Source organism: Ranitomeya variabilis, chromosome 1, assembly GCF_051348905.1.
Source record: "Ranitomeya variabilis isolate aRanVar5 chromosome 1, aRanVar5.hap1, whole genome shotgun sequence".
In the NCBI taxonomy this organism is placed as follows: domain Eukaryota; kingdom Metazoa; phylum Chordata; class Amphibia; order Anura; family Dendrobatidae; genus Ranitomeya; species Ranitomeya variabilis.
The window spans coordinates 775516551-775533456 of NC_135232.1; the positions used below are offsets into that span (position 1 = coordinate 775516551).

The following is a 16906-nucleotide window of genomic DNA, read 5'->3' on the forward strand; positions in this document are numbered from 1 at the left end:
GCTCAGTGCCACATCACTGCCGCTCTAGTCACCTTCCCCACTGTGGTGGTCAAATAGGCCCCTACTACATTCCAGCTTCACAGTAGTCCACTCTTCTTGCTTGTGCTCAGTACTTCATTTCTGAAAAACACTCCCCTGTCTAACACTTAGTCATCATGTGCTTCAAGAATGTATATATATTATATGTATGTATGTAATGCACACAAAATGCTTTCCAGTGTCGCAGTCTGAGCATGGATTCAGGTCTCAAGTCCTGACCCAAAGTGTGCACAGTGCATGTTTTTTTTACCACTTGGTTTACCACATGGTACAGATTTTAAAATCCGCAACATATCAGATGAGTTAGGGAACTCATTTTAAGCATGCAAATATCGGCTTTATGCCTCCTCATCTCAGCATGCTTAGCCTGTCGATCTCCGCAAGGAGAAACGCTACTTCTTGGATAACGGTCTGACGCCTCTCACACAGCCAAACCAGATCTCCGCTTTGCACTGACGAGGGGCAGTACCCCGTAACACAGTGTCTGCAAATCGAGATTCTGGTTTGGCTATTATCCTAAGTCATGTGACAAGGCTCCTTAAAGGGTCAACATTGACTTGTAGGATTGCTACTTCCAACAGGTGGCACTAGAGTTCTAGCTCTCTTCCTCTCTGAAGAGACAATTTGCATAATAAGCATGCAAACAATGGCACAGAGTGGGATGCAGGCACTTGGGGCATGACAAGTGTTTTGTGCCCTCTAAGAGCACATTTATACAAGCTGAAAAAAGCATTCCTAGAAACACTTGTTTCCAATTTATGGGCGTTTTTAAAGAGGTCTGTGTGGTGACAGTTATCACACGTACCAGAGACACACACATGCTCATTACAATCTATGAGACTGTGCACATGTCCGTGTGACCCACACATAGACAAGTTTGTTTTTTTCTGGCAGCACAGACGTCAATGCGTCCCGCATATGTGCACATGGATGACATTAATGTGTGACATCCGTGTGCCACATTCCAGAATAGAATGCAGAATAGAAATTACATAGGATTAGGTGTTAGATGTGCAAAGATACAGACAGATGGCTAAATAGATATCAGTGAAATACATAATTAGTGTCTTACATCTGTAGTTTACTGAACTTGTTAATAAATTAATTAATTAAAAAAATGACTTGGGGCTACCCCCCATTTTTGATAACCATTAAAGGTAAAGCAGAAGCTGAGGGCTGATATTACCAGGCTGGGAAGGTCCCTGGTTACTGGCCCCTTCCCACAATAAAAATACCAGCTTGCAGCTGCCCCAGAATGGGCGCATCACATTAGATGCACCAATTCTAGCGCTTTGCCCGGCTCTTTGCTCACTGCCCTGATATGGTGACAATCAGGGTAATGGTAGCTGGGGTTGATGTCAGTTGGCATCAAGCCCTGGGGTTAGTACTGGAGAGGTATCTATCAGACACCCCTATTACTAACCCAATAATAAAAAATAAAAAATCACTCACAAAAAGCTCTCTATTTGAATAAAGGCTGCGCCACCCTATCCCTCATTCACCAATTTATTGAAAAAAAATTCCATGCAGGTCCGAAGTAATCCAAAAAAAGGATACCTGAAAAACATAAAAGACAGAAATACCACAAGAGACTGTCCTTCGTTCACCAATTTATTACCCAAAATGTTGACATGCAGGTCCGTTGTAGTCCACGTTCTTCAAATCTGTCTCCGGCGTCTGTGAATAGCAGTAAATTGAGTGCTATTCACAGGCGGTTACTAACTACAGCCATCAGAGTCGCAGAAGGAGCCAGCGACAATGATGAGTGTTGACGTCAATCCCCGGCACCTGTTTTTCATATAGTCTTCTCTTGTCTACTTCGGATTTGTTGGATTACTACAGACCTGAATGGAATTTTTTTTTATTTTATTTTTTTTTTTAATAAATTGGTGAATGAGGAATAGTGTGGGGGAGTCTTTATTCAAATAAAGTGCTTTTTTTCTGTGTGTTTTTTATTTTTTTATTGCCGGGTTAGTAATGGGGGTGTCTGATAGACACCTCTCCATTACTAACCCCAGGAGTTGGTGGCATATGTGATTCTTATTTTAACAGCGAAGACCTTAGTTTTCCCAATCAGAATTACAGTATACTTGTTGCTTATGATATTTGAATACCTTGTAGTATGTATGATTCTTCATTAAGAATCTGATTCTATTGAGCTGGTGGCAGGCTCTTTTTGATAGTATTGCAGAATATATGGCGGTATACCGTAAATTTTACTTGCACTTTTTTTGACACTTGCACTTTTTGCACCATTGCACTTTTATATAAAATGTGATTCTTTGCAATTCACAGCTGTCATCAACCCCAATACCATTATCCCAATTGCCACTGCACCAGAGAAATCGGGAAGAGCCAGGGAAAGTGTCAGAATTGGCACATCTAATGTGATGCTCAACTTCTGAGGCAGTTACGGTCTGGTATTTTTGGCTGGGTAGGGCTCAATAACCATGAACCTTCCCAATCTGATAATATAAGCCTGCAGGTGTCTGCCTTACCTTGGCTGGTTATCAAATATACATTTTTTTCAATTATTTATTTATTAAGTTAATACAAGTGCAGTAAACTACATATGCATGGCGCTAATTATATATCTTATGGATATCTATCTATCTACCCCATATCTATCTATCTACATCTTTGTACATCTAATCTAACATACCAAAGAGAGACAAAAATGTATGCGTGAAAAAGCGGCAAAAAAGCAAATAAAAACACAGGGAAAAATGCAAGTGAGGTGTGGGATTCAAGTGGTAATTCAGCTGTGTGAAAGCCTAAACAATCGCTGATCATGGGAATGTACCCTTACAGCAAGGGCAGGGACTCGTGCATGGTGCTCGAGCACCCGCGATACTCGTTTGAGTAACAAGCGTACCCAAGCACACCGATGCTCGATTGAGTATCGAGTTGTGGGGAGCACGCTCGGTGATGACTAATTAGGGTTAGAAAAAAAATATTGGTCAATTTTTTAATCTCGGGATAGCACTCCCAACAAGTCTGTGTCTGGTCTCACAGAATTGTAAGAGAGATAACAGGCAGGGAGCAGGGAAGTAATGGTAGGACATACAAGGAATGGAAAGGAAAATAATGTTGTCCTCTGCCTGTATGTTGATATTCTGTACTTAACCTTGCCATCATGTGACTTATAAATATTCACTTCTCTAATTAACTGCAGGATAGTGCTCCTCCCCACTGCCTGTATGTTGACTTTCAGTGCTTTGCCCAGCAGTACTTTACATGCAGCTTATGAATATTCACTTCTCTCATTAACTGCAGGATAGTGCTCCTCCCCACTGCCTATATGTTGACTTTCAGTACTTTGCCCAGCTGTGCTTTGCATGCAGCTATAATATTCACTTCACTCATTAACTGAAGGGTAGTGCTCCTCCCCACTGCCTATATGTTGACTTTCAGTACTTTGCCCAGCTGTGCTTTGCATGCAGCTTATGAATATTCCCTTCACTCATTAACTGAAGGGTAGTGTTCCTCCCAACTGCCTTTGTTGACTTTCAGTACTTTGCCCAGCTGTGCTTTGGATGCAGCTTATGAATATTCACTTCACTCATTAACTGAAGGGTAGTGCTTCTCCCTGCTGCCTGTGTGTTGACTCTGTACCTTATTTTCTCCAGGAGGAGGGAGTACCACCTGTTATTTTTGAAACTTGTTTGACAATTTCTGCCCTTAGTAGCGCTGGGCTGGGGATCACTTATAATATTAATTTCTGCCACATACTCCTGTGTATGTCAGCCCTTAAACTTTTTTTTTTTTTCATTTTTTTCTATAATAAAAAACACAAAAGAGGTTGCTGTATTTGCCTTTTACATGCAGTTTGCTTCTGGCTTCCTGAATCCATTCATTTGAACCCTGAAGCTAAGCTTCAGTAAATGGGTGGACATGACAAGCTATGTGGAGTTTATGTGCAGAAAAAGCAGAGACACATTTCATTGTTGAAGGATATCTAATTCTTGTCAGATCTACAGCAAAGTGGTAGATAGTTATGCTGCCTTAAGCTTCGTAATAAAAGGTTTGTCACTTTGGTTAAATAAATGGTGATTCAGGACAAACTTGTAACAAATACTCTTTTGATTAGATGACATCATAATGATAGAATTACATATTTGGATATACTGAATAATATATATCCACATTTCTGGTGTAAAGTGCTCTTTTTTAGAGACTTCTGTATTTCTCCCTTACTCTCTATATGTTTTATCTCACTTTTTAAGTTGGCTTTCTACACCATGCTCCAAACTATTATGCAAATTGGATTAACTCTCATAAAGTTGTAATTTCTGTTTTTTCAAATGAAGTCCAAGATGGTATTGTGTCTCGGGGCTCTATCGATCACTGAAATCAATCTCAAACACCTGTGATAATTAGTTTGCCAGGTGAATCCAATTAAAGGAAAATTATTTAAGAAGGCCATTCCACATTACGAAGCAGGCAACAGGTTTCAAACATTAAAGCATGTGATAGAAAAAGTACCTTTTTGCTGCCAAAAAGCATTATGGGAAAGAAAAAGGTCCTTTCTGTTGGCAAAAAGAGTCAAGTAGTGTAATGCCTTGGACAAGGTATAAAAACATGAGATATATTTTATAATAACTTACTCGTGATCATCATACTGTCAAGAAATCTGTGGCTGATACAGAGCACAAATGGGTTTGTGCAGATGAAGCCATAATGAGGAAGGTTTCTGCCAGACAAATTCATTGGATATAGAGAGCAGCTGCTAAAATACCATCACACAGCAGCAAACAGATTTTTGAAGCTGATGGTGCCTAGAGTCACGCGAACCTCAAGGATCCTCCAGGAGCTTGCAGTTGTAACTAAATCTACTATTCAGCTACCCCTAAACAGTGCTCACAAGCAGAAATGGTTGCAGGGGACTCAGACATATAGCGCTGCATGTGCTCTTAGACTTAGTTTGAAACCAAAGAAGGGGTCCAATCTTAACATGTAACTTGACTTGTCAAGATGTTTTCAAATGTGATGCCAAAAATTCAACAAATGACCATTATTTGTTCTTTACAACCTATAAACTGTCTGTTAATATTGTTGTGCATAATAATTTGTAACATTACATTTAAAAAAAAAAAATTAGTTTTGAAGAAAATACTATTACCAATGGGAGGTTTGTTCAATAAAATTTGATTTATATTATAACAATTGATGATTTGAATATTATGCTGACTCATTTGAATTGACCTTATAGGAAAATCAGAGAAAAATAGCATTTGCATATTTTTGCATATAATTTGGAACGCTGTGTATATTGTCTTTATATTTCAACAAGTTTGCTTATCCAGATGTTTTAGACTTTTACCAAATTTTGCATTTTGTTTTTATGCATCTCTCACCAGTCCCTGCCAATGTAAGGTTCTGGAGAAATTTTCATTTTTTGATTTTTCAAATGATGTTCGACTTTTTGTGCTGAAAAGTCTCAAAAGCCAGTTTGAGACCAAAAGTAAAGGGTTCTTTTAATTTTATACTAAATTCATGAACTGTGTGCGCCATTTTGGTGAAAAATATGTCCGCGAATACCACAAGATAAAAAAAGAAAAGTGACTTCAATACATAACAAATGATGAATCAGGCCCATTGAGTTTTTTACTTACCAATATCTCTCTCATGATACATGTATGAATCCACTGTGCCATTGTTATGCTTCTCGTATTCTATGTAAAATGTACCATTTCTTGTTTGGATAGAACCATGAAAATAACCATCAATCACAGATCCATGACAAAAGGAATCATTTTCATCTAATAAAAAATATGATTATGTCAATGACTTTGTAAATTTCACATAAAGATACTGGGAATTAACATTTATTACTTTGAGCAACCTTACCCAACATTCCTATAAATATATATGCTCAATTCAATTGTGTACATTTATTCTATTGAGGACAGGGGGACAAGCCACCATATGTAATGGGCCCCATATAATGTTCCAGTGTATGATGGGCCCCATATAATGCTACATTCATAATATCCACCATATAATGCTCCATACAATATATGATGGGCCCCATATATTGCTCCATATATAATAGTACCCATATATTGCTCCATACATATTGGGCCCCATATAATGCTCCATATATAGTGGGCACCATATAATGCTTCATACAATATATGATGGGCCCCATATATTGCTCCATATATAATAGAACCCATATAATGCTCCATACATAATGGGCCCCATATAATGCTCCATATATAATGGGCACCATATAATGCTCCATACAGTATATGATTGGCCCATATATTGTTCCATGTATAATGGGCCCCATTTAATGCTCCAGTATACTGTATGCTGGGCTTCATATATCGCTCCAGTACGAGATGGGCCCCATATAATGCTCCAGTATAAGCAAGTCCCCATATAATGCTCCAGTATATGCTGAGCCCCATATAATGCTCCGGTATATGATAGGCCCCATATTATGCTCCAGTATATGATTGGCCCCATATAATTCATTCATAATATTCCCCATAAAATGCTCCATACATTATATGATGGGCCCCATATATTGCTTCATATATTAAAGGACCCATATATTGCTCTATACATAATGGGCTCCATACATAATGGGCCCCATATAATGCTCCATATATAATAGGCACCATATAATGCTCCGTACAGCATATGATTTGCACCTATATATTGCTCCATGTATAATGGACCCCATTTAATGCTCCAGTATATGCTGGGCCTGATATAATGCTCCAGTATATGCTGGGCCCCATATAATGCTTCAGTATACGCTGGGTGTTAGGGCTAGCGGAACGCACCAAATAATTAGAAGGATGGTATAAGGTGTGTTTGCAGCCCGGGGTCCACTGCGCAGAGATGGAACCTGCAGCTGAGTAATGATGGACTATATGGCGGTATAATGTGACTACACACACGGGCTAGCTTCACCCGGTATGAAGGAAGCGAACCCTGTTGGGTCACAGGGCCGCGGTACCGCACAAAGAGCAAGCAAGGAGTCACAGAACTCTGTCCCAAGACTCAGGGAAAGAGTTCCTCTAGACCTCTTGCGCTCTACACCGCTACTGGGGTGTCAGAGATTAACAGAAATAATAATTTAATGCACAAGAGTGCGTGCAGTGCCGTTCTGGCGGATACCACTAACCACCCAGACTTGGGCCAGGAAAGCGCTCTATTAGCGCACGGTGCCGCACTGGTGGTCACAGCTATCAGACACTGTATCGTGTGCTAGCTGTGCGGAATAGCACTGTCAGGCACTAGGTAGCTTCCACCATTCGCGAACAGTTAACAACACTAGGGATGGGAATGATTTGGAGCTTTCATCCATCAACAGGCATACATACACACACACGTTAATAAGTTTATACTAGTGCATGGCCATGTGGCCATGCAAACCTTTTATAGCGGAAGCTCTCCAGGACCTTCCTAGAGGTCCAATAGGAGCTGCTACAGGGCCTGAGCATGTGACCCCCGACCTCCAATGAGAGGTTGTTCCTTGGGCATGCTCAGAAGAAGAAAAACAGGACTTAGTCGCAGGGACGCCTGCCCGCCGCTGATCAGTGCTGGTTACAATGGCTGAGCCTGGAAGGACAGCAGTAACCAGCTGCACAGTATCAGCTTGAGCCAGATGCTGGGACCAATGTCTCTGCTAAGTAGGCTCCACTGCAACTGGAGAAGAATGAGAGACCGCAACGGAGATGGTTTGAGATTCCCCATGTGCAGCGGCGGGAACTCGCCACCTAACATTACACCCCCTCCTTGGGCCTCACCACGCTCGAATGCAGCAATGAGCTGCGGAGCCCAAATGTGCTCAACAGGCTCCCACGACCTGTCCTCTGGGCCATGACCCTTCCAATCCACCAAATAAAATTTTTTGCCACGTACCACCTTACACCCCATGATGGCGTTCACCTCGTATTCGTCTGTGGACGAGCCCGATGTTCCGGCAGATGACTCGGAAAACCAGGACATGTGGATGTGCTTTAGGAGGGACACATGAAAGGTGTCAGTGATGCCTAGGCGTGGAGGAAGGGCCAGAAGGTAGACCACAGGATTAACCTGTTCCAGGACCTTGAAGGGACCTAGGTAGCGAGGCGCAAACTTAGTGGACTCTACTCGCAGCCTGATGTTACAGGCGGAAAGCCACACTAAGTCGCCAGAAGCAAAGGATGGAGCGGGGCACCGATGTGCATCGGCGGAGACATGGGCATGGGTACAGGAACCCGCGGATACTGGCCGTAATAAAGGAGGAATGGGGTCTGCCCAGTGGAGTTGGCTACGGCGTTGTTCAGCGCAAACTCCACCCACGGTAGCAAGGATACCCAGTCATCCTGCCTGGCTGGGACAAAATGTCGCAGGTATGTGACCAGTGTCTGGTTGGCCCTCTCTACCAGTCCATTCGTCTCGGGATGGTATACTGAAGAGAGATTCAGCTCGATGCTGAGAAGACGACAAAGCTCTCTCCAGAACCGAGATGCAAACAGGGGACCCCGGTCACTGACAATTTTGTCTGGCATACCGTGTAGGCGGAAAACGTGCTTAATAAACAATGCCGCCAAGGCCCATGCAGAAGGTAGTCATGGAAGAGGAACCAAGTGCACCATTTTGGAAAAATGGTCGGTGGCTACTCAAATAATGGTGCAGCTACGGGACCTGGGTAAGCCCACCACAAAGTCCATCCTGACCACTTCCCAGGGCCTGTCCACCACCGGCAGGGGGTAAAGTAGCCCAGCAGGCCATTGTCAAGGAGACTTATTCTTGGCGCAGCAGACACACGCCCGAATATAGTCTCCGACGTCACGGGCCATATGCGGCCACCAGTACGTCCTCGCCAGAAGCTCAGATGTCCTCTTGGTCCCAAAATGTCCACCCACCATGGATGAGTGTGCCCTAGAGAGAACCTCCGGTTGCAAATTAGATGGCACAAAGGTCTTGCCTGGGGGCAGAGGCTCTAGCGAAACCGGGGCAACGGTCCTCAGGCTTTCCTAAGGGACAATTAACCGAGGCTCCTCCTCCTCTACTGATGACACTACGGAGCGGGAGAGAGCATCGGCATGGATGTTCTTCTCCCCGGAAAGATAATGGAGGGTGAAGTGGAAGAGGGAGAAGAACAAGGACCATCTAGCCTGGCGAGAGTTTAGCCGCTGGGCAGTCTGTAAATAAACCAAATTTTTGTGGTCGGTATACACTTGGAAGAGAAAACGAGCCCCCTCCAGGAGGTGTCTCCACTCTGGGAAGGCCAACTTCATAGCTAGCAACTCCCTGTCCCCAATGGAATAATTCCTCTCCGCTGGTGTGAAGGTCTTGGAGAAAAAGAAGCATCCTTTTAAAAGAGGACTGCTCCAGCACCGACGGATGAGGCATCCACCTCCATTATAAATGGTTTATCTACATCGGGGCGATGTAGGATGGGAGCGCTAGCAAAATGAAACTTAATAGAGAGGAAGGCCTTGGAGACCTCCTCCAACCACAATGTGAGATTTGCTCCCTTCTTGGTGAGGGCTACCAAGGGAGCTACCAAAGTTGAGAAGTGGGGAATGAATTGGTGATAATAGTTAATGAACCCCATAAAGCGCTGCACCGCTTTGAGAGAATGGGGGTCCTGCCAGTCCATCACAGCCTGTAGCTTGGCAGGATCCATAGCCAATCCCTGGGTGGAGATGATATAGCCCAGGAAACACATACTTCTCCAACTTGGCATAGAGGGAGTTTGCCCGTAGGAGGTCAAAGACTTTGCAAACATCTCTCCGGTGGGAGTCTATATCTGGAGAGTAGATGAGAATATCATCCAGATAGACTACAACCGAGGTGGTGAGCATATCCAGGAAGATATCATTCACAATGTCTTGGAAAATGGCAGGAGCATTACAGAGCCCGAAGGGCATCACCAAATATTCATACTGCCCGTCCCTGGTGTTAAATGCCATCTTCCATTCGTCCCCCCTCACGGATGCGAATCAGGTTGTAAGCACCCCGCAGATCAAGCATAGTAAATACCCTCGCTCCCCGCAACCTATCGAATAGCTCAGATATCAGAGGCAGAGGGTATTTGCTCTTAATGGTGATTGCGTTAAGACCCCTGTAATCTATGCATGGACGTAGTTCTCTGTTCTTTTTCTGCACGAAGAAGAACCCCGCCCCTGCGGGTGACACTGACTTCCAAATGAATCTTCTTGCCAGATTCTCCTGAATGTATTGGGTCATCACCTCCATCTCCGGGAAAGATAGGGATAGACTCAACCCCGGGGAGGCTCTGCACCAGGCAAGAGGTCAATAGGACAGTTATAGGGGCGGTGGGGCGGAAGGGTCTCTGCAGCCCTCTTGGAGAACACATCCGCATAGGGCCAATAGTGCTTGGGGAGAGAGGAAAGATCTGCGAGTACTTCAGTAGTAGCAACCTGAACTCACTCCCTCAGACATCTAACCTCACAAGATTCACTCCATCCCAGAATTCTCCCAGAGGACCACTCTATATGAGGAGAGTGGTAGCGTAGTCATGGTATCCCTAACAGAACTTCATCAATTCCCTCGGGAATAACTAGCAGGGAGATAATTAGAGATGAGCCACCTTCCTAGTGTTCGGGTTCAGTTCGTCGAACAGGGAGATGTTCGCCGAACTGTTCGCCGAACACCGTCGAACACCGTCGAACCCCATTGAAACCAATGGCAGGCAAACACAAACACATACAAACACATGGAAAACACATAGAAAACACCTTAAAAGATGTCCAAAAGCTGACAAACTGCTCAGAAGACACAACAAACACATGGAAAAGTCACAACTACACATAGTCATGCGAAAAGAAAAGAGGTGGAGGAGTAAAAGGAGGAGGAGACACAGATATAGGCATGTCCAGTTTTGGGCACCGGTGCTCAGGAAGGATATAATGGAACTAGAGAGAGTACAAAGGAGGGCAACAAAATTAATAAAGGGGATGGGAGAACTACAATACCCAGATAGATTAGCGAAACTAGGATTATTTAGTCTAGAAAAAAGATGACTGAGGGGCGATCTAATAACCATGTATAAGTATATAAGGGGACAATACAAATATCTCGCTGAGGATCTGTTTATACCAAGGAAGGTGACGGGCACAAGGGGGCATTCTTTGCGTCTGGAGGAGAGAAGGTTTTTCCATCAACATAGAAGAGGATTCTTTACTGTTAGGGCAGTGAGAATCTGGAATTGCTTGCCTGAGGAGGTGGTGATGGCGAACTCAGTCGAGGGGTTCAAGAGAGGCCTGGATGTCTTCCTGGAGCAGAACAATATTGTATCATACAATTATTAGGTTCTGTAGAAGGACGTAGATCTGGGGATTTATTTTGATGGAATATAGGCTGAACTGGATGGACAAATGTCTTTTTTCGGCCTTACTAACTATGTTACTATGTTACTATGTCATGCCCTTCTAAAGTTAAGAAAGGCTGGAGTAAAAATCTAAACTCACTCTACCAACACCCAGACGCCTTGACAAAAAAAAAAAAAGAAATATCTTTAGGTAGAATGGCGGCGGGTCCATTCAGAACACTTTCCTTAGAAGACGTAGTGGTACCCCCATTGGGAGTTGTGCCAAAAAATGAACCCAATACATTCAGACTAATCCACCATTTGTCATATCCAAGGTGCAGGTCAGTAAACGACAACATCGACGCGGAACCAAGTACAGTTCTATGTACTGTACCTCCTTTGACGAGGCAATCAGGTGGTCAAGAAGTTGGGAAGGGGCACCCTAATGGCCAAAACAGACATTGAGGGGGCATTCCGGTTACTACCTGTGCCTACGAATAGTGTCCTCCCATTAGGCTGCTTCTGTGAAGGAGCATACTACATAGATCGCTGTTTGCCCATGGGGTGCTCCATATCCTGCTCACTATTTGAGGCGTTTAGTTGCTTCCTCGAAGGTGTCGTCATGGACATTTGTAAGGCAGCACATATTATCCATTACCTCGACGACTTCTTATGCCTGGGCCCAAAAGATTCGCCACAGTGTGAAAACATGCGGTAGTCCACCTGTGAGAAGGAGAGAGCTGGAGGGAGAGTGGACACCCCAGAGCCGAGGGGTTAGATTGAGAAATAAAGAAGGCGGTGTAGCTTGCTTCATGGGTGGGGTACTCTGCTGAGTAGCAGAAATTGCTACCAGGCCCAAAAGGATTTCCTTGGCCAAATGCCATTAAAAAATAGTAGTTAGGTAAACAGGCGGTGTAGCTTGCTTCATGGGTGGGGTACGCTGCTGAGTTGCACCAAATTCTACTAGGCCCAAAAGGATTTCCTGGGTTAGATGCCATTACAAAATAGTAGTTAGGTAAACAGGCGGTCTAGCTTGCTTCATGGGTGGGGTACGCTGCTGAGTAGCACTAAATTCTACTAGGCCCAAAAGGATTTCCTGGGCTAGATGCTGTTACAAAATAGTAGTTAGGTAAACAGGCGGTGTAGCTTGCTTCATGGGTGGGGTACGCTGCTGAGTAGCACTAAATTCTACTAGGCCCAAAAGGATTTCCTGGGTTAGATGCCGTTACAAAATAGTAGTTAGGTAAACAGGCGGTGTAGCTTGCTTCATGGGTGGGGTACGCTGCTGAGTAGCACTAAATTCTACTAGGCCCAAAAGGATTTCCTGGGCTAGATGCCGTTACAAAATAGTAGTTAGGTAAACAGGCAGTGTAGCTTGCTTCATGGGTGAAGTATGCTGCTGAGTAGCACCAAATTCTACTAGGCCCCAAAGGATTTCCTGGGCCAGATGCTGTTAAAAATAGTACTTAGGTAAACAGGCGGTATAGCTTGCTTCATGGGTGGGGTACGCTGCTGAGTTGCACCAAATTCTACTAGGCCCCAAAGGATTTCCTGGGCCAGATGCTGTTAAAAATAGTAGTTAGGTAAACAGGCGGTATAGCTTGCTTCATGGGTGGGGTACGCTGCTGAGTTGCACCAAATTCTACTAGGCCCAAAAGGATTTCCTGGGCCAGATGCTGTTAAAAATAGTAGTTAGGTAAACAGGCGGTGTAGCTTGCTTCGTGGGTGAAGTATGCTGCTGAGTAGCGCCAAATACTACTAGGCCCCAAAGGATTTCCTGGGCCAGATGCTGTTAAAAATAGTACTTAGGTAAATAGGCGGTGGGTGGCTGGGCTACTCTGCTGACTAGCAGACACTGAAGCTTTGGAGCAGTCCTCTGAATCCCAGGCCATAGTATGAGTAAACAACTCTGCAGATGACCCCACCCACCTGGAATTGACGATGCCAACGTCATGTAAAACTCAGCAAGGAGAATAAATCAAAGAGTCTCCATTTTTTCCAAAAATTCGGCCACAGACACCACTTAAGTGGCATCAATTTCGCCAGAGTTTTTTAAAACGGTTGGTGAGGTGATTTTCAAAAATCATCAAGCTTTTATTCTCCCCAAGATGACACAGGGGTAGAAAAGTCCTTGCGGATCCAGGATTTGTTCATCTTGATGAACGTTAGTCTGTCTACATTCTCACTGGACAGCCGCGTGTGCTTATCTGTCAGCACACCACCAACAGCGTTCAGAGAGAACGCTGGCTGCGGGGCACGACAAGATCTCCAAGGCATGAGTGGCGAGCTCAGGCCACTTTTCAAGATTGGAAGCCCAAAACGAGCAAGGGTCCAGTTCCACAGTCATGGCATCGATGTTAACTTGGAGATACTCTTGTACCATCCTCTCTAGGCGTTGGCTGTGTGTCAGACTTCTTGTCTCCTGTGGCCTTGCAAAGGATGGTCTAAAAAAATCTTGAAACGATTGGAAAAAATTGCTGTTACCACCAGATACAATGTTACTGTTACGGTTTGAGTGATGACTCGATAGTCCCACGGTTGGCAAGTTAGAACTCAGAGATTCACTACGTGCACCACTGGTGTTTTGTGGAAAAGCAGATGATAGATTCTGTAACAGTCTCTGCTGATACTCCTGCATGTGTGAATCCCTTTCTATGGCAGGAATTATTTCCCAAATTTGCTTTTGTACCGGGGATCTAAGAGTGTGGCAACCCAGTAGTCGGCATTACTTCGGATTCTGACATGTTGCAGGTAGTGCAGCAAGAAGGCACTCATGTGCCTTGCGCATCCAGGAGGACCAAGTCCTTGTTGTCTTGGTGGTGGCGAGGTGAGAATCATGCTTCCATCGTCTGCCATCTCCCCCAAACCTCGCACAACAGAAATTTGATCAAGGTCTCCCTCATCTGATGAGTCTTCCATGCCCAGCGCCAGTTCGTCCTCCACTTCTTCCTCGCCTCCTGCACCTTCCTCAACAGTTTGACCTTGGAGATATGATCCCTTCCGCATACGACTCCTCCTGTTCTCCTCCTCCTCTTACTCCACCACCTGAGTCCGAACACTGTGTAAGGTTTGCTCCAGCATGCAAAATCACCGGAATGGTCATGCTAATAATGGCATCGTCAGCACTAAACATCTATGCTATCTTGCTATTTCAAAACTGTGCAGAAGGGTGCATCGGTCCCTGATCTGAGACCACTCCGGCAGCGTGATTTGCCCCACCTCTTGATCTCGTTGGCCCAGGCTATACTTCATAACGTATTGCACCAGGGCTCGTCGGTGCTGCCACAGTCGCTGCAACATGTGCAGAGTTGAATTCCACCGTGTGGGCACATTGCATTTCAGCCGGTGAACTGGCAGGCCCAACGACTTCTGTAGAGATGCAAGTTGTCGAGCTGCGGGATGCGAATGGTGAAAGTGAGCACACAGCGACCGTACCCTCTACAGAAGCCCATCTAGTCCGGGATAGTGGGATAAAAATTGCTGGACAACCAGGTTCAAAACGTGAGCCGCACAAGGCACTTGTGTGACATTGCCCCAGCGAAGGGCCGCACCCAGGTTTGCAGCATTGTCGCACACGGCCTTCCCTGGCTGCAGGTTGAGTGGAGACAACCATTGATGGAACTCGGTCTCCAGAGCTGACCACAACTCCTCAGCTGTGTGACTCACATTTCCCAGACATTTTAATGTAAACACTGCCTGATGCCGTTGAGCCCTGGTGACAGCATAGTGAGGCGGTGTGCAGGATTCCTTCTGCGCAGTTACAACGCGGGTGGCATTACCAGACAGGCTTTGGGTGCAGGCGGAGGACCGAGAGAAGGTTGAGGAGGCAGAAGCAGTGGAGGAACTTCTAGATACAGAGTATCGACAAGCAACTCGTGGGGACGGCAAGACGTGGACAGCAGCCCCTTCTCCTGATGTCGCCGTAGTTACCCAGTGCCCAGTCACCGACATGTAACGCCCCTGTCTATGTCTACTCGTCCAAGAGTCTTTGGTGAAATGCACCCTGTCACACACAGAGTTTCTCAAGTAAGCAGTGATTTTGTGTGCGACATGCTGGTGTAGCGCAGGCACAGCTTTCTTTGAGAAGTAGTGGTGACTGGGCATCTGGTACTGGGGCACTGCGACGGACATAAGGTCTCGAAAATCCTCTGTGTTCACCAGGCAGAAAGGCAGCATTTCTGTAGCCAACAGCTTGCAGATGGAGAAATTCAACCTCTTAGCTTTGTCATGGCTAGGAAGAAATGGTATTTTACTTGTCCACATCTGAGGGACTGAGGGCTGGCTGCCGTGCTTAGACGGAGTTGAGTAGGGTGTCCCCGGCAAACTGCTGGTCTGTGAGGAAGGTGCAGATGGAGATGTTATGTTGCCTTGATCAAAATGTGGTGTCAATGTCGGAGAGCGCTCAACACCAGCAGGTGTTTCCACTTGCAAATGTCCTGACGACCTGCCAATCACACTGGCTGTTGTGGGTAAAGAGGTGGAAGGTCTGCTTCCAAAACCATGTGCGACTGCTGTCCCCACAGTCACAGAGGATGAAGAGGATGTGGATGCACTTGATGGGGCAGACGGTGGTTGACCCAGCTCACTTGGCCGCATTGTAGCACAGTGAGCTTCCCACTGCAACTTATGCCTCATATCCATGTGATGGTTCATGCATGAAGTACTCAAGCTAGTGATTTTTTAGCCTCTACTGAGATTTTGTTGACAAATCTTACAGACAACATGAGTTGGGTCATCCTTTGCGATGTCAAAAAATGCCCAGGCTATGCAAGGCTTAGAGCCCATGTGATCTGAAGAGCCACCACAACTTCTGGTCTGAGGCACAATTGGGGTTGAGGATGCAGTTGTTGAGGTGCTTCCAGTACTCCTTCTCTGTCCAGGAAGGTGCACCGTTACCTCGTCGTCAGACTCGTCACTAGCATCCTCCTCCACCTCCTCTGCTGACCTCATGGACTGGCGGACTGGGGGTTGACAGTAAGTGGGGTCTACAACCTCGTAATCATCATCCTGTGTGTTCTCACACCCGTTGTCCTCAGAGCCAACCTTTTCCTGCGCCGACCGAAAAGTCAACTTTTCGTTCCAATCAGGTATCTCAGTCTCATCATCATCTTCCTCATTGTCTCCACCGACAGGAGTTACAGTTTGGGAACAAGGGTCTACATTATGCTCAGAACCTTCTTCATCTGGGCCTGGATCTGACTCACAAAGATTCTGGGCATTAGTGCAGATCATTTCCTCATCTGGATTCACAGAAGCTCTGGAGCAGACCTCTGATTCCCAGGCTATAGTATGCGTAAACAGCTCTACAGACTCAACTATGTGTGCTACCCCATGCTCAGACAGGCAGCTGGAGACTTGGGAGCTGTGAGGAAGCAAGTGCGATTGGGGTGACAACTCTGAGGACTGGAGTAGTTGTGATGTTGAAGTTGACATGGAGGAGAGCCCACTTGAACGAGCACTTGATATCTGTTCAAGCACCTGCTGTTTTTGTGCCTCATCTGGAATTTTTGTTGATGCTTGTAGCGATGGTCGTAAGAAAGGGATCATATCATATTGTCCACGAAAAGAAGTAGACATCTTACT

The 16906-nt window shown here is 45.2% G+C and overlaps 1 protein-coding gene across 1 annotated transcript in view; it reads right to left on the reverse strand.

Annotated features, from left to right (window-relative positions):
• LOC143784099 (disintegrin and metalloproteinase domain-containing protein 10-like) overlaps positions 1-16906 on the reverse strand; it is a 276865-nt gene that overhangs the window by 233047 nt on the left and 26912 nt on the right. Inside the window, exon 4 of the mRNA XM_077271955.1 lies at positions 5655-5801. Within this exon, the coding sequence (XP_077128070.1) occupies positions 5655-5801 (147 nt within the window). The remainder of the gene's footprint in view (positions 1-5654; positions 5802-16906) is intronic.